General features: G+C 56.3%; 8 protein-coding genes and 1 non-coding gene across 9 annotated transcripts; 4 read left to right on the top strand and 5 right to left on the bottom strand.

Annotated features, from left to right (window-relative positions):
• Positions 1-740: 740 nt before the first annotated feature.
• Positions 741-1763, top strand: INS49_011400 (uncharacterized protein; the record flags this gene model as incomplete). Its single annotated transcript, XM_043172117.1, has 3 exons — positions 741-1118; positions 1196-1611; positions 1670-1763. The coding sequence occupies 3 exons, from the start codon at positions 741-743 to the stop codon at positions 1761-1763; spliced, it is 888 nt and encodes a 295-aa protein (XP_043023862.1).
• Positions 1764-2277: 514 nt separating this feature from the next.
• INS49_011399 lies at positions 2278-2348 on the bottom strand. Its single transcript has one exon. It is a non-coding gene; the product is annotated as a tRNA-Gly (tRNA).
• Positions 2349-3274: 926 nt separating this feature from the next.
• Positions 3275-5963, top strand: INS49_011398 (uncharacterized protein; the record flags this gene model as incomplete). Its single annotated transcript, XM_043172116.1, has 3 exons — positions 3275-3366; positions 3436-5618; positions 5677-5963. The coding sequence occupies 3 exons, from the start codon at positions 3275-3277 to the stop codon at positions 5961-5963; spliced, it is 2562 nt and encodes an 853-aa protein (XP_043023861.1).
• Positions 5964-6126: 163 nt separating this feature from the next.
• INS49_011397 (uncharacterized protein) lies at positions 6127-7185 on the bottom strand (the record flags this gene model as incomplete). Its single annotated transcript, XM_043172115.1, has 1 exon — positions 6127-7185. The coding sequence occupies one exon, from the start codon at positions 7183-7185 to the stop codon at positions 6127-6129; it is 1059 nt and encodes a 352-aa protein (XP_043023860.1).
• Positions 7186-7720: 535 nt separating this feature from the next.
• INS49_011396 (uncharacterized protein) lies at positions 7721-9853 on the top strand (the record flags this gene model as incomplete). The annotated part of the gene is made up of 4 exons (XM_043172114.1): positions 7721-7797; positions 7859-8016; positions 8110-9675; positions 9744-9853. 4 exons carry the CDS (start codon positions 7721-7723, stop codon positions 9851-9853), a joined length of 1911 nt encoding a protein of 636 aa, XP_043023859.1.
• Positions 9854-10768: 915 nt separating this feature from the next.
• INS49_011395 (uncharacterized protein) lies at positions 10769-13785 on the bottom strand (the record flags this gene model as incomplete). The annotated part of the gene is made up of 6 exons (XM_043172113.1): positions 10769-10891; positions 11026-12810; positions 12884-12970; positions 13197-13268; positions 13378-13566; positions 13627-13785. 6 exons carry the CDS (start codon positions 13783-13785, stop codon positions 10769-10771), a joined length of 2415 nt encoding a protein of 804 aa, XP_043023858.1.
• Positions 13786-14436: 651 nt separating this feature from the next.
• Positions 14437-15249, top strand: INS49_011394 (uncharacterized protein; the record flags this gene model as incomplete). The annotated part of the gene is made up of 1 exon (XM_043172112.1): positions 14437-15249. The coding sequence occupies one exon, from the start codon at positions 14437-14439 to the stop codon at positions 15247-15249; it is 813 nt and encodes a 270-aa protein (XP_043023857.1).
• A 355-nt stretch (positions 15250-15604) lies between these two features.
• On the bottom strand, positions 15605-17729 carry INS49_011393 (uncharacterized protein; the record flags this gene model as incomplete). Its single annotated transcript, XM_043172111.1, has 3 exons — positions 15605-16805; positions 16863-17534; positions 17653-17729. 3 exons carry the CDS (start codon positions 17727-17729, stop codon positions 15605-15607), a joined length of 1950 nt encoding a protein of 649 aa, XP_043023856.1.
• Positions 17730-20677: 2948 nt separating this feature from the next.
• INS49_011392 (uncharacterized protein) lies at positions 20678-22201 on the bottom strand (the record flags this gene model as incomplete). The annotated part of the gene is made up of 1 exon (XM_043172110.1): positions 20678-22201. One exon carries the CDS (start codon positions 22199-22201, stop codon positions 20678-20680), a length of 1524 nt encoding a protein of 507 aa, XP_043023855.1.
• Between the last annotated feature and the right edge of the window lie 535 nt (positions 22202-22736).

Here is a 22736-nt window from a genome sequence, read left to right as displayed (position 1 = left end):
GTGGCAAAGGCTGCCTGTCTATATGATACGAGCGGCCGGGTATCATTAGCGAGGCACGGTAGCTCAGGCCTGAGAAAACACGGAGGCATGTGGGTGTGCACCAGTATCACATGTCCCTGTTGAGGAACATTGGCATGCATACGTGTCAGGACGATGAAGCCGACATGATGCACAGCTCATACTCTCAAATGTTTGCTATGAGAAATGGAGAAATACCCTTGTGTCAGAAAGGCGCAACAGCCAGCGAGAACCATAGCTGCTTTACGCAATGAGAGTATCAAAATTCCAAGAATTCAAAGGGCGTGCGTGCTGACATTGACAAGTCAAGTGTAAGTGGAGGTGCCCGCCGTTGGCGTAAGTGGTATCCCTCGCATGGCATGACCCGGTTCAGGGGCGACTAACACGCCTAGTTCTAGCACCGCTGCTCACCCAAAAAGCGCCAGTTCCCGAAAGACCGAAAACACCATGATCACCTCGGGAATTGATCGCGGACGAGATCGTGTTCTGAGTCGTCCTGATCACTGTCTGGTTGAAGAAGACACCAGAAATCGTCATAGGTGGGTGACGTCACAACCAGCTCACACAGTGACTTCACCCGAGGTCTCGATTTCAACGATCACCTTCAATCATTGAGCTCTCATCTTCAACAGAACTCACACCTTCCCTACTCAAACCCATAACCAGCGACTCTCCCCTTTGTACACTATTACTCAAGACGGCCCCTTTTGGATCTGTAAAAGATGGCCCCGACCGTGGATTCGGCCATCCTCGCCGCCCTTGGCCTTGACCCCGACACAACCAAGCAGGCATCACACGGCGGCTCCGGCTTCTCATCAACCTTCAAGATATCGGGCACCAAGGATGGCAAAGAGGTGAGGTACTTCGTCAAGACGGGGACCGGCACGGACGCAAAGGTCATGTTCGCCGGCGAGCACGAGTCCCTAAACGCGATTCACAACGCCGTCCCGAACTTCTGCCCCGAGTCGCACGCCAACGGCGAGCTCAACGACTCGCCAGGCAAGTTCTTCCTCGCCACCGACTTCCTCGACCTGCGAGGGTCCGGCCCCGAGGGCTCTGGGCTGTCCCTGGCGCAGAAGATGGCGAAGCTGCACACCACCGTGGCGCCGTGCCGGAGGGCTACGACAGGCCCATGTTTGGGTTCCCTGTGACGACATGCTGCGGCTCGACGGAACAGGATAACTCGTGGAAGGAGTCGTGGGCGGATTTCTACGCGAACAACCGCCTGCGGCCCATCGGGAAGCAGTGCGTCAAGTCGAACGGGAAGGACGGTGACTTCGAGAAGGCCTTGGAAACCGTTGCTGCAAAAGTTGTTCCAAGACTGATCGGGGATGACACGGTCAAGGGAATCAAGCCGGTGGTGATCCACGGCGACCTGTGGAGTGGGAATCACAGCCGGGGCATTATCGCGGGACAGGGAGGGGTTGAAGAAGTCGTCTATGATGCCTCTGCTGTCTACGGGCATTCAGAATATGAACTCGGGGACATGCGCATGTTCGGAGGTTTTGGCGGCTTCTGGAAGGAGTACGAGAAGTTGATTCCCAAGGCGGAGCCAAGGGAGGAGTGGGAGGATCGGGTGGCGCTTTACGAGTTGTGAGTATCTCTTCTCCCTGTTTGCTTTCTGCTGTGACTGACAATGCTGTTGATACAGATATCACCACCTCAACCACTTTGCCATGTTTGGTGGTGGATATAGAGGCGGGGCTATGTCAATCATGAAGAAGCTCATCTCGAAGTATGGATAAGCGAAGCCACCATACGATCGAGATTATGTGTTCAATGAACCGCCCTCCGATGGGGCTTCCCGAAGTTGGTTATATCTCGACCGGTCCTTGTACACACCACATACTTCAGCACCGGCGCCTTTGAGGCTGGTCCATGTCACATAGACTAGGCTGATACCTGGCTTCAGAAGTTCTAGGCCTTCATCCCATGGATAGCGTCCATGTCCAACAGAAATGGAATGGGCTGAAATGTGCCTCGTGCCAGGACTCTCAAGCTCGTGGTCAAAAAGAGTGTTCGGTCGTCCGAAAACAGCACACGTCCATCTCAACGTTTTCTACGGAACAGTACGCCGCACGCTTATCCACGATCAAATACCCGAAAGAGTTTGTCACATTTTCTGGTTTCCTCGCAGCGTTGAGAGTTCTCCAGTCCCCGGATCTTGGCATCCACATCTTTATCTGTCTTCAGTGGCCTTTGATCCCAAAAAAGTAAAGTCCTGAAGCCTGGGATACGAGGAACACAGTGCAAAAGCTATGCGCCAGCCCGGAGTCGAACCGGGGGCCCATCGATGGCAACGATGGATTTTACCGCTAAACCACTGGCGCTCGTAATCGTGGGATTTTGTTGTGAGAGCCGAGGCAGAATTGCTCATGATGAGGCAGTGTTTTGCCGGGAGAAGAGTTCTTGATGAGTGGAGTGGGTACAGGCGGTGAGAAGTCAGTGCGAGGGGTGTTGGGCGTCGGGGGGTGGGGGCGGGGGCGCGGTTGGAGATGGGCGAGGTTGGGGCTCACTTCAGGGTTACAGCTTCAAAAGGGGATGGATAGAGTGACGGAGTGCAGGAGGGGTCATGGCTTGCAGACGAGATGAGGCAGATTCAGGAGCTTCGCTGTAAATGCTTGGACAATTGTGGAAGGACACGGAGATCGGGTCATCACAATTAGGTAGTCACTTGTGCCACTCGCAACATCATCAGTGGCAGATGGTGGCGGCAGGTTGGACTGAGCTTGAGCTTGTTGGAATTGCTGGCTGGACTGCTAGACCCTGAAGGGGCCAGCTATCTACCTGTCTAAGGCACCTGGGTAGGTACCTGGGTAGGTACCTGCGTACTGTGTCAGAACCACACACAAATATTCAGCCCAGTCATATCACAATGCTGTCCTGGTGACAGCGGCCGTCAGGCGGGCAAGTGAATGTGAACGATCAAAACCAACGACTGCACTGGTGCAGGGTGTCAGGCGACTCGACGGGGATCAAGCTGTCATCCGATAGGGGAAACGCCCCTGCACTCGTTAGCGGCCCAGGACAGGCCAGCTTGACACTCGAGCTGCCGGCTGCTGGGGGAACTGGGGCAGCATGCCATTCACTGCATACGCGAACCACCTCGTCCAATTTCAGACTCTGGCCTCGTTGTCCAACCTCGGTGGCATCCACTTCTCCCACCCACCGCGCCCGTCAACAAGCATGGCCATAACCCGTTCCTAAACCTGTCTTGCTTTAAAATCCCAGTCCTCCTCCAGTTACCAAACCCATCATGAACGGCCACTTCGCCGCGGTCGGCGACGAGCCGGCTGCTGAACAATATGACCATGGCGTCCAAGTCATCGACGAGGACAAGCAGTACAAGTACGTGCCTCCATTGTTCTCCGCTGCACCTCATTGCCCTCGCCCGCCCGGGTTCTGACCATGCTGCAGCTCCAACCTGAGCCACTATCTCTCCGGCACCCAGGTAGCCAACGCTGGCTTCAACTATCACCTTATCTCCGTCTTTGGCTCCCAGTCCACCGGAAAGTCGACCCTGTTGAACAACCTGTTTGGCACCGACTTCAGTGTCATGTCCGAGACGGAACGCCGTCAAACCACAAAAGGAATATGGATGTCTAAGAACAAGAAAGAAAGCACGGCCGATGGCTCCGTCAAGCTTGCGGACAACATCCTGGTCATGGACGTCGAGGGTACCGACGGCCGTGAGAGGGGCGAAGACCAAGATTTCGAGAGGAAGAGCGCCCTGTTCGCCCTGGCAACGAGCGAGGTCCTGATTGTCAATATTTGGGAGCATCAGGTTGGTCTGTACCAGGGTGCAAACATGGGCCTCCTCAAGACCGTCTTTGAGGTCAATCTGCAGCTCTTCCTCAAAGACAAGCAGTCAACGCCCAGATCTCTGCTCTTCTTCGTCATCCGCGATCACCTGGGAACTACCCCCCTCGCGAACCTTCGCAACACGCTGGTCCAGGATCTCACCAAGATCTGGACCTCGCTGTCCAAACCTCCGGGGCTTGAGGAGTCCAAGATCGAGGACTACTTCGACTTCGCTTTCGCGGCTCTGCCCCACAAGATCTTGCAGCCCGACAAGTTCGTAGCAGAGGTCGACAATCTGGGCAAGAGGTTCGTGGCAGGGCATCGCTCAACCAAGGATCAGGAATTCGACGGCGGGGTATTCCTAGCAGAATACCACCGCAGGATTCCTGCCGACGGCTTCCCCGTGTATGCGGAGGGCATCTGGGACCAGATCGTCAACAACAAGGACCTCGATCTGCCGACTCAACAGGAGTTGCTTGCTCAGTTCCGTTGCGACGAGATTGCCCGGGAGGTCCTGACCTCTTTCGACGCCGCAGTCGCGCCCCTCGAAGAGCAGCAAGCAGAGGCAGTCCGTGTGGGCAAGCCGACGGTACTGCCAGACCTGGGCGCAACCGGCAAGGCTTCTCGGGAGAAGACCACCAGGGCATTTGAGACACAAGCGAGCCGATATCACAAAGGGGTCTACAAGAGGAAGCACGTTGAGCTCGAAGAGAAGATTGATTCGCGTCTGAAGGCACTATATCATGGCCAGCTCACTGCAGCTCACAAGGCCGGCGTCGCCGCTTTCACAGACGCCGTCACGAACGCCGTCAAGGCCGGCCAGAAGGCTGGTGGCCATTACGAATTTGCCGAGATTGTCGAAAAGCAGAAGAGGAAGACCCTGGACATCTACAAGAAGGAGGCGCAGAGCCTGGCCATCGAAGGCGTTCCGTGGACCAACTTCAAGCCGCAATACTTGATGTTCGGTAAGGAGCTGGATGAAGTCGGCGCAAGACTGAGGAAAGAGGAGATGCGTCGTCTGGCCACTCGCGTCGAACGCTGGGTCAAGTCTCGTCTCGGCGACGCTGTCGGCCTGGAGTTCAACAAAATCGGCTCTGGGCGTGGCGGCTCGGGCGCTCCAGAGGACGGAGAGAAACCAACCACTGAGAAGGATTTGTGGGATCGCATCTGGCGCGTTTTCGTCTCCATTGTCAATGAGGCACAAGATCGTTTCAAGGACCGGGCCAAGAACCTGGAGGCCACCGACGAAGAGGTCGAGATCGGGCTTTGGAGGCTGCGCCGCAAGAGCTGGGTGGCACTGCGCGAGAAGGTCGAGGAGGAGGTGATGGAAGGCAATATTCTCCTCAAGCTACGTGAGAACTTTGAGGACAAGTTCCGTTACGATGAGTCAGGTGTCCCCAGGATCTGGCGCCCCAGTGACGATATCGAGGGTATCTATACTCGTGCCCGCGAGTCGACCCTTGTCCTCATCCCGCTCCTTTCGAGGTTCAGGCTGTCAGAGACGTATGGCCCACCCGACCTGCCTGCGTTCATCGGCAACCAGCCTGCCGGGGTCGAGCCCGGGGACGAAGAAGATCTCTCTCCGATCGGCGGCGTCGACGAGGAGGAAGGCAAGAGCCTCGAGGAGGAAATGACGGTGCTCAGCGAGAGCAAGAGGCAGGATCTCGTGATCCGCTTCAAGAAGACAGCCGATGGCGTCTACGTGGAGGCGAAGCGCAGTGCTCTGGGTGGTATGACGCAGATACCTCTTTATTTCTACGTGGTCCTTTTGGTGCTCGGGTGGAACGAGATATGGATGGGTAAGTCTTGCTCTTTGGCGACACTGTGTAACCTTGTGTCCGTACTGACATTGTCTAGTCCTGCGCAACCCCGTCCTGTTCATATTGCTGTGCCTCACCGCAGGCGGCACGTATCTTGCATACAACCTGAACCTTCTAGGACCCATGATGCAGATGAGCAATGCTGCTACCAACCAGGCCGTCGAGATTGGGAAGCAGAAGCTTCGGGATTTTCTGGAAAGCAACGAGACGGCAAGGTCGGCACTGGCCATGCCACCCCGGAAGGACACCGACTCGATCAGCTTGGAAACGCTCGACTCAAAGGGGAAGCGACGGGATAAGGATGAGGATGAGGACGACATTTGATCGTTGTGGGACTGTTTATATATGTACTTTTGGGTTTGCGCGCATTACTACCCAAGCCGGCGCAGGATATCCTGTAGTTTCATAACCCCCTTAGAAAGCCTCGAACACCTGAACTCCTAATGCTGCAGAATCAAACCCCTTACTCCGTTCCCTGTAGACAGTCCTAAAAAGCTTCTAGCCCAGCAGGTGTCCCGAACCATGCGCCCAGCTCATCCGCGTCCTTGTCCCGGCCCTCGCTCGCCACGAAAAAGTCGGTCAACCTGGCCGTCTCGCCGTCGTCCTCGACGGGCCACTCAACCTTGATACCGGCCCCCTTGGCCTCGATCATGTCCTTCGCCGTGCCCCAGCTGAACCTGCACTCGGGGCCCCACCCGAACACGGGGTGCATGTTGGACCTCATCCAGCCGACGCACCTCCCGTCAGAAGGGTAGCCGGAGCCCCACGCCATCCCGGCCGCCTCGGCCTGCTCCCCGTCCCCGCGGCCGGCGTGGCGCCTGTACAGGACCTCGAGGGCGGCGTCCCTCGTCACCTTTGCGCAGACGCTGGCGGCGGACACGCAGGGGTAGAGGGAGTCGGCCTTCTTGGCGACGGTGATGTTGATGGCGGGGAAGATGCGCTCGAGCCTCTTCTGGTAGGCGGCGGGCTGGCCGATGGTGTCGACGTAGATCTCCCTGACGTTGACGCCGCGGGCGAGCACGCCCTGGATCAGCGCGACGGTGGCGTCCATGGCCTGGGCGTTGAGGTTGTACGCGGCCGAGGGCCGGAGCATGTTGGCGGAGATGTCGCGGGCGGACAGGGACGTGGTCGCCCAGCCGCAGCGGGAGTGCAGCGCGTTGTCGCTTGCGCCGTCGGAGCCCGAGGCCGAGGGCGTGCACAGCTTCTCCATCAGGGCGGAGCGCACGGCGGGGGTTAGCACCTTGGAGTCGTCGAAGTGGTGCTCCGCGCGCAGCAGCGGGTCGGACAGCTCGAGCGGCAGGTAGAAGACGCCGTAGACCATGGGGCCCAGCACGGGCCCGCGCCCGGCCTCGTCGACACCTAGGCAGCAAGCTGGGCCGTCGCCGGGCTCCGAGGACGGGGATGCGAGGGCGGGCGGCACGGGCGAGAAGTGCGAGTAGCTCTCGCCGGCGAGGAGCGGGCCGTCGTGGATCGAGGGCGGGATGAAGACGTCCGAGGCTGGCGTCTCGAGCGCCGTGTCGGCCTCGGTCATTTGCGTGTCCTCCATGTGTATTTCTTTTATTTTTGTTTGATTTTATCGCGGGGCGCAGACCGGGGCGTTGTCTGCTTCGTTCGAGGCTGAGACAGGAACCTCGGCGGTGTTGGATGACGCCGCCAGACGGTCTTTTTTGTTGACTTTGGATCCATGAAGGGTAAAGCGCGGGCGCAATCATAGCCGTTATGCGCGTCCCATGCGCGTCAGGGTCGCGTCCAGCTCAGATTTCCCCAAGTGCTATCCACGTACTTATGTACCCTGGGTGGTGGTGGCCCTAGCTCCCCTCCAGTCAGTGCTTCCAAGACTGAACCGCAGAACCACAGCACACCCCCCGGCCCTGGGTCTCGACAACAAACACCAAAATTGACCTCGGATTGTCTCTTGTGACAAGTATCGCATTGAATCGCATCCCGTTCGCTGGTGCTCTTCTTCCTGGCTGCTTACCATTTTTATCGGCATTGTCATAAATAACCTCCCGCGCAAGTTGGCAGGCCGGCAGCTGTTTTTGTTTCTCCCCGGGTTGTCTTAATATCCACAACCGCGCGACATGGCGCCGCGTCCATCGGCGCAACGGCGCTCCAATGCGCAAAGCGAGGCTTTTCATGACTTGGGTGTCAGGGGCCGGTGAGACAATTCAAAGTCGAAATACACGTCGCGCACTGCTGACTGGCCTTCTGCCTGGTAGGAAAACAGGCGTCTTTCTCAAGGATACCGGTGCCCGCGACGAGCATGGCATGCAGCCACTGGACGACATCTTTTCCTCCCCTGAAAAGGACAGCCAGAATCGTGTTGAGGATGACGAGGACGAAGAAAGCGACGAGGAGCCTATGGATATTGACGAGAGTGAGCGAGCCCCTTCTTCTTCTTCTTCCGCGGGCCGGCCTCCTGAGTCGCACAGCTTTTCAGAGACAGACTGACGCGGTACCTCCACCTCAGCCACCGGTCCAGCGCCATCAGCATTCATGAATGGCAGTCGCTTCCCTCCGGCGCGCGCCAGGTCGCCGCCAAAGACCAACATGCAGTCGCCAGCAAAGCGAAATCCCCACCTCGGCCACTCATCATCTCCGATCCGGGGGTCTGTCGTACGGCCCAGTGACGACGCATCATCTTCCCCAAGACCTTCGAAGCCTCCTCAGCGGAAGCTCGATTTTAAGAACAAGCCGAGCCTCCCAAAGACGAATGGTATCAATGGGAAGGGCAAGGCGGTTGCGACTACAAATGGCCACGTTTCGCCTGCTGAGGAGGAGGAGGAGCCCCAGCTCGACGAGGAATCAATGGCTATTCTAGACGGAGGTGACGACTATGCCGAGGAGGACGATGAGGCGGCTGAGGAGTATGACGACGCTACGGAGCCTGCAGATGCCGAGGAAGAGCAAGTGGAAGATGAGCCACCTGCACCCCCTGCGGCCAAGCGCAAGGGGCGACCCAAGAAAGCAGCCCCTGTCGAAGAACCAGAAGACGCCCCAGAAGAAATAGCCGAAGAGCAACCCGAGGAGGAGCCGATCATGCAATCTGTCGAGGCCGACGTAGAGCCTCCACGTGCTGGCAAAAAGAGAGGAAGGCCATCCAAGAACAAGGCCGCCGAAGAGGAGACCGCTGAGCAGCCAACAAAGAAGAAGGCAAAACGTGTGTCCGATGTCGCTGAAGACGAAACAGGCGAATCGTCTCAGCAAAATAGTGGACGGAAACGCGGCCGGCCTATGGCTACTACAGCTGCGGGGAGTAACAATTCTTCAATGGCAGCGAAGAAGCCGACTGTACCCAAGCAGAAGCAAGCCAAAAAGCCGAGGATATCTACTGGCGTTGGTGATACGTCACTCGCAGAGGTGCCGCGCGGGCCACCACTGCCAAAATCCCGAGGCTTGATAATATCGCGGCGTGAGACTCCGGGCGGCTTGACGACGCGATCCGGGCGAACTTCCTACCAGCCGCTCCAGTACTGGAAGAACGAGCACGTCGAGCTTGATGACGACGAGGTCTTTGACGACGGCAAGCAACACATCAGACTTCCGCGCATCAAGGAGATTGTCCGCTACGACGAGCCAGAGGCGGAGCACAAGGCGGCTCGTCGCAAGGCCGGCAGGCCCGCTGCGGGGAAGAAGAGCAAGCGCCGAGACTACGACTCAGAGGAGGACGAGCTCGAGCCGTGGGAGGAAAACGCCGACTCCATCTCGGGTGAGGTGGTCGTCTGGCAGCCCGAGCACGAGCTCAACCCCCCGGGCCCAGACGAGCAGATCGAGGTGGCCGAAGAGCAGCTGGCCGTGTCGGCGGGGGCCATCGTCACCCGCGAGATCCGCAACGCGACCTTCAAGTTCGCGAAGACGCTGAGCACGCCCTTCTTCGGGGCCGGCGTGGTCGACCTGCCGCCGCACTCGGAGAAGAAGCCCAAGAACGCGAGGAAGATGCATATGGCCTTCTTCGTCTTCTCCGGGCGCGTCCAGGTCACGGTGGCGGATACGACATTCAGTATCGGCAAGGGGGGTATGTGGTTTGTGCCAAGAGGTAAGGACACACAATCCGCGCACGGGTCGTCTTAATATGTGGCGCTCATCCGGCTAACGTGGCTGCAGGCAACTATTACAGTATCGAGAACGGCCGTGACCTGCCGGCGAGGATTATGTTTTCTCAAGGCTGCGAGGTGCTGAGTGGTGCTGTAGGCGAGGCCAGCATGGTCGCGTAATGATCGAGATGGATGGGATGCCACGTCTGTAACCGAGAGACTGTGACGGGGTCTCTGTCGACATGTTGGTGCGAAGATACCGCTTCGGGAGGCAGTTTGTCGGTTCTACTCTATACCACGTTGCGAGCGGAGTATGTTAAAATGCAAAGGCGTCTTTTGAGGGGAGAAAGCCAACGATGAAATTCATGCCGTCAAGCTAAAATTTTCAGAATGACCTTTGCTACGGTACAAAAACCTTGCTCCCTGCTTCCTCCTCTGCAAAAACATGGTCTCGTATATCTGCATGTTGCCGACCTTGATTTGTACGGAGAAGGGTGTTTGTTCAAAATCGTCCCGATCTTCGATGACCTCCACTCCCCTCCCGATGAACCTCCTTGATCACAATTATAGAAATCTACTTCTGCAAACCAGTGTTGTGTTAGAAGCCACTCTTTCGCACACGAAGTCTTGGTGTCAGGCCGTGCCTAGTGCATCCGTGTTGACACTGTCAAGCTTAACACCAGGCCGGTCTCTTCCATCAAGGTTGAAGCCATCTCAAGCTAGTTTGACACCGTCAAGCATCATATTGAAGTGCCTTCGCCCTGTGACTCAGGCATACTGCCCGGCATGGACAAATATGAGACTACCGTCACCCAGATCGCACAGCGCACGCACAAAATCTGTCTATGCTTCAATCGCACAACACTCACAGCCTTGCTCAAGACCATTTCAAGGCAATCGCATGGTCTCATCTATCTGCATGTTATCGGCCTTGAATTTTACGGAGAAGGGCGTTTTGCAGTCGTTCTGGCCTTCGATGGCCTCCATTTCCCCGATAAACTCCCTTGATCACCGAACTACACTACCTTGTTTTCCCGCCTACTTCCTCCTTCCCCTCTTTTACAGCTGGTATCCATTTTCACAAGCACCTTGGTTTTAGGCTTCCTGAGCCAGGACCTTTTTCAGAGCTGCCATGTCCTTCTGGAACCCAGCAATCTTACTATGCGAAGTCTGCAGTTTGTTGAGCAGATAGTTGATCCGCTCGGTAGTCTCGCGAGGCTGCCGGGGAAGTGAGCCCAACAGACTGAGCTCTGTTTCGACCTGTTGATAAAGAAGCGGAGCTAGTCTCGTCATTATGGAGGAAGACTCGCTGGCGGATAAACAGGCACTGTTATCCAGCGAGCGCAACTTACCTTGTCGATGGTCTTTCCCTCAACCTTGGCCAACTCGGTCAGGACAGCCAGGTCCAGCCGGGCTTTCAGCACTGGGTCGTGCAGCAGCGCGGCGAAGGCCGCCTGGTACACTGGCTTACCAGCCTGGATTGTCTGCGGGCGGCCACGGTGGGACCTGACGGTAATGAGCTCGGCGTTGGCGAGGGTCTCGAGGGCCATCTCGCCGTTCTCGACGCCAGCGCTCGTCGACGAGGCAAACGTGTTGGAGAGCAGGACTTCGTTATAGCGCAGCGACTCCTTCTTGGCGATCTCCTTAATCAGGAACCACGCCTGCTCCGTTGAGTACTTCCTGTCGCCCTTGTTGGGAAGCAGGTACAGTTTGATGATCTCTGACGCGCTCTGCTCGATGATCTCCTGCACGGCTTGCCGTGGGCTCTGCCCTGTCTTCATGCGCCTGGCGAGGAACTCCAAGTCGGTGAGGCGGCCGCCGAGAACCTCGATCACCTCATCCAGTTCCCTAAAGCCCTGCTTGCGCTCCGGCGGAGAGTCCTCCGCCTTCGCGTCTTCCTCTCTGCCGCGACCCTTTGGTTTGGTTTGGACGAAGTGGCTCATGACGTACTTCTTTGCGACATCGGGTGAAAGGTCACCGAGCGAGATGGTACGGAATACTCGATCCGGCAGTGATTTGGAAAGCGGTTTCGAATACGAAGTGTCGCTAGTCATGAAGACTACGTGGGCGATGTTGGCCTGAACGAGTGCCGCTGCCCACTCCGAGAGCTTATCATACATGATGCTGGTCTCCTCATTCTTGAGAAGGAAGTTGTCGATGACTACTACTGCTCTCTTCTCCAGGTGTGCCTCAAGGAAAGCATCATCGCTCGAGTCGGCGTCTCCAAAGTCGTGGTCACGACCTGACAAAGACACCTCCTTCAGGGCAGCGGCCGTATTGTGAAGGATCTTGTTGAGCTGCGAGTCAAGCGTTTCCGAAAAGCCAGGTTTGACACCAGTGGTGCTCTGAATGGCAAGATCGATGAGACTGCTTAATTGGTTCGCCCAAGAGAAGACTGGGCGGTACCCAACAGCGCTGGCGAGCTTCTTGATTGTGCCGCTCTCCCCTCTGGCTGCAATGATTGGCTTGCAGTCAATCACCAAGACGTCCTTCCGGCCACCCAACGCTTGGTCCATAACCAGATCCTCTTTGCCTGAGCCTCGTGGGCCCTGAACGACAATAAAAGTGTCTGCAGACTCCATCAACCATTTCTGGATCTGCTCAATGGCGTCTCGTCGGTGTGTAAATAGGGCTGTCAGACCAGCGTCTTCCGTCTTGTTTTTCCTGAATGCTAGGATATCGTTGGTGTGGCGCTTGAACCACTGGAAAATCGTGTTGTCCGAAAGACTGAAAGACTTCTGGATATGGGCCTTGATGAAGAATTCGCGGATCGGGTCGAAAATGACGACGGTGATCGCTGCAAGCAGACCCGCAACGATTGGGATAACAATTCGAGGGTGGTTGCTGAGCCAGTCCCAGAAGCGGTGGTTTTTGGTAAACCGCTCATATGAGAGCCGAAGCTTCGTACCGGCTTTACCTCCACCGAGCTCTTCCGGAACCACAATTCCATGGAGGCAGTTCTTCGCCATGATTGCATCTCTCACGAAGCTGTTATCGAGGTAGGCGTATCTTGGGACCACCTTGGAGTCTGATGGCCGTGCCTGGATGTCGGCGATCTTTCCAAATCTGCGAAAGAGACTGAAGACGGTCTCCTGAGAGAGCTCCACGGCCTCGGCGCCTGGTTCTTTTGCTATGAACTCAATCCTTACCCTCCCACGCGGGAGGTTGGCGGCGAGGTCTTCAAGCCATGGAATTCCTGACAAGGCTGACCTGGAGTCCTCGGAAGGGGTTGAACCAAGGCTTTATGGACTTCTCCTGCAAGTACTTGGACAGCTTTTCTTCCACCTGTTCCGGAGTCTGTTTGGGAAATATCAGTGAATGAGCCGTCTTTGGTCTAGTTGATCGGCAAGAGAATAGCCATCAAGAAATTGTTCCTCCGAGCGCTACCAAGACAGGAAGACCATACTGCCGACATTAATGTCGTACAAGCGAGGCAGGAGATAAAGTTACCGCTTCTGTGTGCAAGATGCTCGGGAATCCTTAAGCAATATGAGGGGGTGGGAGGAGATCAGGGGAATAATACCATTTCTGGTGGGTGGCTGAATTTGACGAACGCTCCGCCATCCTTCAGTCGAGGTATGATTTCTGTGACTTTCTTCATTGTCGTTGTCAGCATTTTCCTGATAGATCACCTCGGAGCAGTCTCAGAGCACATCTACCCAAAAGTGCTCGCAAGGCAGAGCGACAGGGAGAGTGTCTCTTACCAGAGTATCATCTTTTGGGATGCCGCGTTTCACCAAGTTGATGGGGTCGGCGATGCCCAGCGAGGACTTGTTGAACCTCTGGAGAAGGTTCGACAGGTCTTGGTCTGCTCCCCACGGGCGACCCACCAGGTAGCTCATCCACCCATAGCTCAGCTTCAAAGGGAACAGGTTGTCGTAGAAGAGAATGGTCTCGTTAGGTCCAGCGCAAGATGCCCAGATTTCTCATCGCCCGTGGCGGTCGTCTCCCACCTCCCGAGGTGTTTGCCGAAGCTGGTTGGTTGGAGGGTAGGTCGTCCACTGGGAGAGTTCCCAGACGGCAGATGCCCACGAGTACCTATTGTGCGCGAGGCCAAAGATAACCCGGCAGGAGACAGAAGAGCAGACGCATGAGGGAGACGAGCAAGACATGACTTGGTGAGAGGTCCGCTGGCCAAGGCTTGCGCCCTGGCAGGGCCAAGAAAAAGTCGCCGAGGTATCATGGCTTCATTATCGTGCCAGAGGATGACTTTGAGCTGAATATCTTCCCTCCCACTTGCCGATGGGATTAGCCAGCTGCTCTGGCCGTCCAGTCGTCAGGCAACAGAGGTAGTATTCGACGTGAGAATAATAATGTGCTCCATGTCGTCGACTGGATGTGCGTGTAATCTCTGCGTTGTCAATGAGTCCCAGCCGGCCGTCCTCGCTCAACCAAGGCCCAGTTAATGACAGGCTGAGGCATCTCATTGCATACGGCAGGTGGGCGCCGTGGGCACACTCGTGCGGCGCGAACCTCACTCGACGCCAATGAGGTCATCTCCCGACGCGCTACACTGGATCCGAAGAAGGGTCTCGCCATGGAGGGGACCCCCTGCCTCCCCCTCCGGCTCCCAGGGTTGGGGTTTGGAAATTCCATTTTCACCAAGCAGCCGAGATACAACATCTCCTCCAACAAAGAGAGCATACTGCAAGTTTGACGATACCCCTCGCGAAACAGCTCATTCTTCTTGTTCTCTCCTTCCTCCCAGGCCGCGACGGATCCTTCGACCAACTTCACATCAACCAGAAGCGACGTACTACGCAATGGGCTGGCTTTGGGGGGGGTCGGCTCCCGATAAGCCTGCAGCATCGCAAAGCTCCGGGGAGGCTCCTGCGGCGGCGCAACCACCACAGTCCTCGACGTCGTCCCCAGAGACCGACCCAGAGATCACGAAGTTCCTCGAGGAGCTGGCGGGGGAGCTCCGGAACGCAAGGAACGCGACAAATCAACCCTCTTCCCCGACACAGCAGCCACCCTCACAGCAACCTCCAGCCGACGCATCAAGAACCCCGCCGGCGGCGCCCGAGACCTCGTCGTCCTGGTCCTCATGGTGGTCCGGCTCCGCCACCCCGCCCTCGCCCTCAGAAGCAGACCCATCAAGCACATCACAAGCAATAACACCGACAGCCACCGAAACCCTCTCCCCGCCCACCGAGCCGCGGCTCTCCCCGCTCGCCGAGTCGCTGCTACCGACGACCATGGACTGCGAGCAGGCCTTCAACCAGGCCTTCTACTGCCAGTCGCTGGGAGGGCAGTGGAACAACATCTACCGGTACGGCGCGGTGCGCTCGTGCAGCGAGAACTGGGACGACTTCTGGTTTTGCATGCGCGTCAAGGGATACCAGCCGGGGCCCGTCAAGGACGACATGATCCGCGAGCACTACAGGAAGAAGCACCTCGCAAAGTACGGCCACGGCAGGCCCAACAGCGAGGACGTCTGGCGCGAGCGCCGCGAGAGGGTACTGCCAGGGACGGCCTTCAGCGAGCAGGTCGAGGCGCCGACTGTCAGTGACGCCGATTATCAGAAGTGGGAGATGGAACGGATGGAGAAGATCAGGAATGGAACAGCTTCATGATAAATAATGGTCACTTTCATGTACAAACATCAAATATACCCCGAAATCGCAGACCAGCAACATGTTTGCAGACATGCCTTAATGATCCAGGCTGCAATGAATGACATGTCACGATGCAAAAAGTGGAACAATGTGTTATGAATTTCTTTTTGATTTCATTTCGATACTGGGAATCCATTAAGTACGCCCATGCACTTGTATGCCCATCCGAAAACTTTTGCCCTGTATCATTAAGTCATCATGAGAAAAAGGAAAACGTCTAATCCACCCTGAGCACATCCATCGCCTAACAAGACAGATTGACCGCGCACTGCAAATTCAAAGTCTCGCCGCGATTTGGCTTCCGATTAACAATTTAGTCGACCTCCTCGACGGTGGGGCCGTCGTCGCCACCAGCGCCGGGAGCACCGCCGCCGGGAGCGCCAGGGAAGCCGCCGGGAGCGCCGCCAGGGCCGCCGGGAGCGCCGCCAGCACCGTAGAACTTCATCATGATGGGGTTGGCGACACCCTCCAGCTCCTTCTGCTGGTCCTCGTACTCCTCACGAGCGGCCTGCTGGTTCTCGTCGAGCCAGTTGACGACCTTGTCAATCTCGGTCTTGAGCTTCTCCTTGTCGGCAGCATCGAGCTTCTCGTCGACCTTGGAGTCGGACAGGGTGTTGCGCAGAGAGTAAGCGTACGACTCGAGGCCGTTCTTGGCAGAGACACGGCGAGCCTCAGCCTCGTCCTCGTCCTTGAATTTCTCGGCCTCAGCAAGCATGCGCTCGATGTCCTCCTTGGAGAGACGGCCCTTGTCGTTCGTAATGACAATCTTGTTGGTCTTTCCAGTGCCCTTCTCGAGCGCGGAGACGTTGATGATTCCGTTGGCGTCAACATCGAAGGTAACCTCGATCTGAGGGACACCACGAGGCGCAGGGGGGATGCCGGTCAGCTCGAACTTGCCGAGCAGGTTGTTGTCCTTGGTGCGCTGACGCTCACCCTCGTAGACCTGGATAAGCACACCAGGCTGGTTGTCGGAGAAGGTCGAGAAGACCTCAGACTTCTTGGTAGGGATAGTGGTGTTACGGGGGATGAGCTTGGTCATCATGCCACCAGCGGTCTCAATACCGATGGATAGCGGCGCAACATCGAGCAGTAGGATCTCGTTGGTCGACTTGGAGCTCGTGTCGCCCGACAGAATTGCGGCCTGAACGGCAGCGCCGTATGCGACGGCCTCGTCGGGGTTGATGGACTTGTTGGGCTCCTTGCCGTTGAAGTAGTCGGTGATCAGCTTCTGGATACGGGGGATACGGGTGGAACCGCCGACCAGGACGATCTCGTGAACCTGGGACTTGTCGATCTTGGCGTCGGTCAGGACACGGTCGACGGGCTGCAGGGTGGAGCGGAACAGGTCCTGGCACAGTTCCTCGAAACGAGCACGGGTGATGGAGGTGTAGAAGTCGATACCCTCGAACAGGGAGTCGATCTCGATGGAGGTCTGCGCGGAGGAAGACAGAGTTCGCTTGGCACGCTCACAAGCAGTGCGGAGACGACGCAGAGCGCGAGCGTTGGTGCTCAGACTAAAACTTGCGTTAGTATGTTGTCAAACATGTATTTTTGGAAGGGGAAGACTTTACTCTTTCTTATGCTTTCTCTTGAATTCGTTAACGAAGTGGTTAACGAGGCGGTTGTCGAAGTCTTCACCGCCCAGGTGAGTGTCTCCGGCAGTAGACTTGACCTCGAAGATACCCTCCTCAATGGTCAGGAGCGACACATCGAAAGTGCCACCACCCAGATCGAAGATCAGGACGTTGCGCTCGCCCTCGACCTTCTTGTCGAGACCGTAGGCGATGGCGGCCGCGGTGGGCTCGTTGATGATACGCAGAACGTTAAGGCCAGCAATGAGACCAGCGTCCTTGGTGGCTTGACGCTGAGAGTCGTTGAAGTAGGCGGGAACAGTGATGACGGCGTTGTTGACGGTGCCACCAAGGTAAGACTCGGCGGTCTCACGCATCTTGGTCAGGACCATAGAGGAGATCTCCTCAGGGGTGAAGGTCTTGGTCTCGCCCTTGAACTCGACCTCGATGTTGGGCTTGCCACCCTTCTCGATGATCTTGAAGGGGAAGTGCTTCATGTCGGCCTGGACCTCAGAGTCCTGGAACTTGCGGCCAATCAACCGCTTCGCGTCGAAGACGGTGTTGTGAGGGTTCATGGCGACCTGGTTCTTGGCGGCATCTCCGATCAGACGCTCAGTGTCGGTGAATGCGACGAAGGAAGGTGTGGTCCGGTTTCCCTGGTCGTTTGCGATACTGTAAACATAGTCAGTATGGTTGCCTGACGAAATTGCCAGACGATTGATGGCGAGGGCGAGGTGCCAGAACGCAAAAGACGAGGCTGGGCTTCTCGGGGGAACAGGCAAATACTCACATCTCAATGCGGTCATCACGGTACACACCCACACAAGAGTAGGTTGTGCCCAGATCAATACCAACAGCGGGAGCCATGGTGACTGTTTGTGGTGGAGAGAAGTGTTGTGTCGTTAATGGGTTGTGAGGGTGAAAAGATGAGGTTGCGGGGTATCACAGAATCGTAGTGTCGAGTGCAAATCAAGTTGCAAAACCTCGATTGAGAAAAAGGAAAATGGAAGAGGAGATGTAATGATCTCACTTGTAGTGTGGTAGAGAGGATTGTTGATGATGGGGAGAGGTTGCAAGTCGCTCGAGGGAGACGAAGCAGTTGGGATTTTATCAAGTGGTTGCTGAGCTGCCTGGTGGGGCGTGCAGTCGAAGAATGTTCTAGATAGAAAGTTCCTGCTGGACCTTTCCAGTGACTTCCAGCCGCTTGCCGAAAGCGCCAGAGTCCGCTTGCAACGACCCCTGTCGGCTAGGTAGCGGCAGGGGGGTGGCAAGGTACCTGATTCCATTCCACAGCCTCCCATTACACTTTTCTTTCCGCAAGCACCGCAAGCACCAACCTCCTAGCTCCCAAGACAGGCAAAGATTGCGCCCCCGTCCCCCATTCCCCCCTTGGCCCAAACCTGTCTTTCGCCTTCTGGCCCACAAGAGAACCTTCGTGCAAAACGTCGTTGTTTCCAGAGCAGCCTTCTCCCAATTCCCTCAGCGCTGTTACCGTTCCGCTCCGTAGCTGCCTGTGAAATGTGAATGTGGGCCTTGAGCCATGACCTCACTCGAGGGGGGAAAAACCACAGCACCCACCCCACGCTGGCCATAGCGGTTTGGCAGGCTGCGAGGGCAGCTCAATCGATCAATATTTCGATCGCGGGGTACCAGTGATGTAATCCGTCGACGAATCCATAGAGCCGCAACGCTTACTAAGTCTGCGCCTGCAAATGCTGAACCCCTGCACCTGTGCTTCCCAACCCGGCGCTTGTCGACGTCCACCGCATGCCTGCATTACCCTGCGTCCAACCGCAGCGTCTTGATGCCAGCATGTATGAAGAACCGCTGCCACTGTCTCCCAGGAATCCAAGACCCTGTGCAGCTCCTGCAGAGGCTCGAGCAATAGCGTACCTCCCTCGACATCATCTTGCAACTACTCTGCAAGACACAAGAGGGTGCTCTAGAGTGACCCACTCTTCCAAGACGCCAGCATGGGAGGCTATCCCTAACGATCGTTTGCCTAGGACAGCTTATGGAAGATCATTCCATATAAGATCATTCTATGTGAAACTATCCCATGAGAGGCTGTCCCACAGGGGACTGTGCCATAGCGGGTTAACCCAAGGCAGGTCATCCCATGGGAGGTTACCCAGCAGGAGGTTACCCCATAGGAAGTTATCGCGTAGGAGGTTATCCCATAGGGGGTTATCCAATCAGGGGGTTATCCAACAGGAGGTTATCTCGTAGGAAGCTGTGCCATACCGGTACGAGGCTGTCATATTGGAGGTACTGGAAGTGTGTGCTAGGATACCTTGGAAGCTGTACCTGCAGTATGCCACCCGCAAGCATATTTGCCTCAAGTGACGCAGACGCAGCCTACATGCAGGAAGCTCAGCACACCTGAGTGGCTTGCCCGTAGACCTCATGGTTTTGAGGCTTGGGTGATCCACTACATACAGCCGACCAGAAGTTTCGAATGTAGGAATTGGTGATGTGAGGCATACAACCAGATACTGTCGGAGAAAGATGAATTAATCTTGGACTGCGATTATCCCCTCAACTTGCTTCTCTGGATCCGCAACCGCAGCTCGGGCGGAATCAGCAATGAGTATGCTTAAGCAGTCTATGGAAATGGGTAAGGCCCATGAATTGTAACAATTCAATAATCTTGTGGAAAGGTATTTACACCTCTAGGACCTAATAACATTCTCTACCAACAAGCACAGTTCGGAGACGGTCATCACGGCCCTGCTTTACCGCCTGGGAGGCTTTTCAGATACACGAATATAAGCCCATACGACGAAGTATATGAGACTTTATTCTCATCGCCTTTGTCCGACCGTCCAGCCCAAGTTTCATATTAAATACACTTTTGTAGTGCCAGGTTTAGTCATTAGTTGTCAGGAGGGGGTGAAGCGTGGAACCACCGGTTTTGATGACAGTGCCTGCAAGGCAGTTAGAAGTGACCAGCTGAAGTGTGTGCAGAGGGAATAGGGTGAGTCTGATCGTCAGAATGTGGTGATACATACTTAGCAAGCTGTTATGTTGAACCGTAGGCGCGGGACATGTCCTCACGGATACTTTGAAAACCCAGGACCGTCACTCGCAGAGGTGTGCCCGTGGACAGCAGAGGGATAGATGAATCGAAAGGAAGGAGTGAATTAGATAACCTCCGTTTGCACTCACGGCCCTAAATCTCATCCTATCCTCCACAGCTCCCTACCTTATCAAGTGCGCTTACCGTCAGTTACCTCGAGTGTTGGGTCGGGGTCGTTAGTGTAGTGGTTCTTTGGGACCACGACGCAAACGATTTATGGACTCGTCGGCCCTGTGCAGTCGGTGCTGCCATGGTCGAGGGTTCAAACCGGCCCTTCTTGATACCATTGACGGTGAGAAGAGCAATGTAAACTCGGAGCGCTGGCGCCGCACCTCCTCCGGCAAGTTATACGCTGTTCGTGATCCTTGGGGGTTCTTACGCAGCTTGGTATCCTTTTTGACGTTTTTTTTTTCTTGGTTTCTACTTCCATTTTTCCGTTTCATTCCTCTACCTTTTTCTGGCTTTGTCATGTGCGTTTCTTGACTTTTGTTGTGATGAATGCGTGTGTTTGTTATGCATACAATCGGCTGTAGATGTCAACAATGAGTAAGGCGGTGTTCTTGCTGCCGCCTGTCTCTACCATATTGCTTGATGTGTTTTCTCTTCGTATTGTCATAATTCGTGTCTGTCTAAAAGCCCCAAGACAAATGCTTGTGAGGGCTGGCTCAGATATCTTGTACGGGCAGTCCGGCCCTCCGGATAGTGATCATTTCAAGGTATACCATTCCAAAAGCTCTCATCTAACTACCCCCTTCAGGCCACCCATATTGATGTCAAACTCAGCCGCTCCCTCCAGTCCGGGCCCCGTTGAAGCAACATGAGGTGCGAAGACGACCTTCATCCACCTCCTCCACATCTTTAGAATGGGCGTTTCTGGCTCGCCGGCATCATCGTCGACGGAGTACCTTGACTTTCCATACCGTGGCGCCTTTACCAGGGCGATTCGACAGGCTATTTGAGTCGCCCAGACCAGGCCCAGGCTGGGAGTCTTCAAAGAATGTGTCGATGAGGGCCACGGCTCATCGCCCCACCCAGTAAACCACCTCTGCTGGTGGTCGAAGTTCAGCGCTGGCGGGGCAGGCAGGTGCGAGATCTCGTCCATGGGCGGCGGCGGCGGCGGCCGTGTCTGCGGAGGGGGCTCATCCTCCCCGTTCTCCCCGAATGACATACTCGACGCCGGCAGCGCATCAGCCATCGAGGACGTCGGCTCTGCGTGCGGCAGAGGCGGCTGGTTTGGATCCTTGCTCCGCGCCGCCAACGGCGAGCTCTCGTGGCGCCTGCGTGGATCACCACCGCCCGCAGCGACGTTCTTACCGTAGCCTGATGGCGGGTTCCTAGGCAGGGCCGGGGCCCCGGCTCGGTCGAATCGGTCTGCGACCTGGTTCGACACCACCACGGCGATGTTGTGGTTCCTGGCCAGGTCCCGCAGGAGCATCCCCAGCCGGACGAGCTCCGCGCTGCGGGCGCCCATGTTCTGGCTGACGCTCCTGCCGCCCTCGCTCGCGGCGCCGAGCGCGCCCGAGTCGTTCCTAACGGATCGGTCGAACTCGGCCCGGTAGTTGGCCGCCACGCTGTCGAGCACGATGAGGCCGATGTTGCGGCGTTCTACCTGCACCGGCACTTGATAGGTGAGAATGTGCTCCTGAGACTCCAGGTCGGGCGTGGTGGTGCTGGTGATGTTGTCGAGGGATGGTCTCTCACTGAAGGGAATAGACTTGGATGTGAGCACAGGGTTGTTCTTCAGCATCTGCGTGAGACGGCGCGTTGACAAGGATGCCTCGGTCGAGATGTAGAGGGCATTACGGCCGATCCCATGCGGCGGCGGGAGCTGCACGGCGAGGAGCAAGGAGAGGAGGAACTGCGTCTTGCCGGCTCCAGCTTCACCGGTCAGCTCCGTGATGTGGCCTGTCCGTATGCCACCGCCGAGGAGCTCGTCGATTACGGGGTCGAGAGTGCTTATTTTGGACCACCGATGTTGCTGTGGTGTCTCGTCCACGGTCCCAGCGCCGTCGTCCCTGCCCGCCTGTGATGCCGCGTCAGGCTCCCGATCCTCCACGCCCAGGTCCGCGTGCAGCGCGGCCAAGATGGCGCCGCATAGCCTCTTCACGTCCAACAGAGGCAGCTGCGTTCGCTTGCCAATGTCTGCTGCCTCGAGGGTCAGGAGCTCGCTCGTCGTGACCTGGTGCTTCTCCAGGCTCGGGATGAGATTCGCATATTGGCTGGTTGGGAAATGCGGCAGGATGCGTGCAAGATCCGTCATGAGTGAGGATTTGGGAGACGGTACGGCATCAGAAACAAAATTACCCTCAGCTGGCTGTTTCAGGCTCTTGTTCTGTGCGTAAAACGCGTCACGACCTTGAGTTGAGGTGTTGCTTGGTAAGTTCGCAGGTTTACCTGTAACAAGCGAGTTAGCGTCGGCTAGAAAAGCCATAGGCCCCAGCAGCAAAACCACCACAACATATCTAATGCGTGCTGCTTCGCTTCAGTGCCCACAAACAATCCATTCCTTATCCATAATTGTTTTTCGATCAATTACGATGTTTAAATTGTTTTATGAACCTTATTTGTGAGAAATCATTCAACCTCTATATGTCTGGCTCCGTTCATGGTCCCTTTCAGCCAGAATCTGCCACGGCCATGCTTTCTTATCTAGGTGCTTTCTCCTGCGATGTACACAGAAAGGCTTTCAGAGACTTTCTCATGAGAAACAATTTGCAAACACGATTTGTCTTTTCATGTATGGGCTCCGTCGGAAACACTTGGCGTTTATGTCGCCACGGGTCCGCCACGGTTTT

This window comes from Diaporthe citri, assembly GCF_014595645.1.
Source record: "Diaporthe citri strain NFHF-8-4 chromosome Unknown scaffold_5, whole genome shotgun sequence".
Classification (NCBI taxonomy): domain Eukaryota; kingdom Fungi; phylum Ascomycota; class Sordariomycetes; order Diaporthales; family Diaporthaceae; genus Diaporthe; species Diaporthe citri.
The sequence above is the reverse complement of the archived record's forward strand: the minus strand, read 5'-3'. Positions and strand labels throughout refer to the sequence as shown.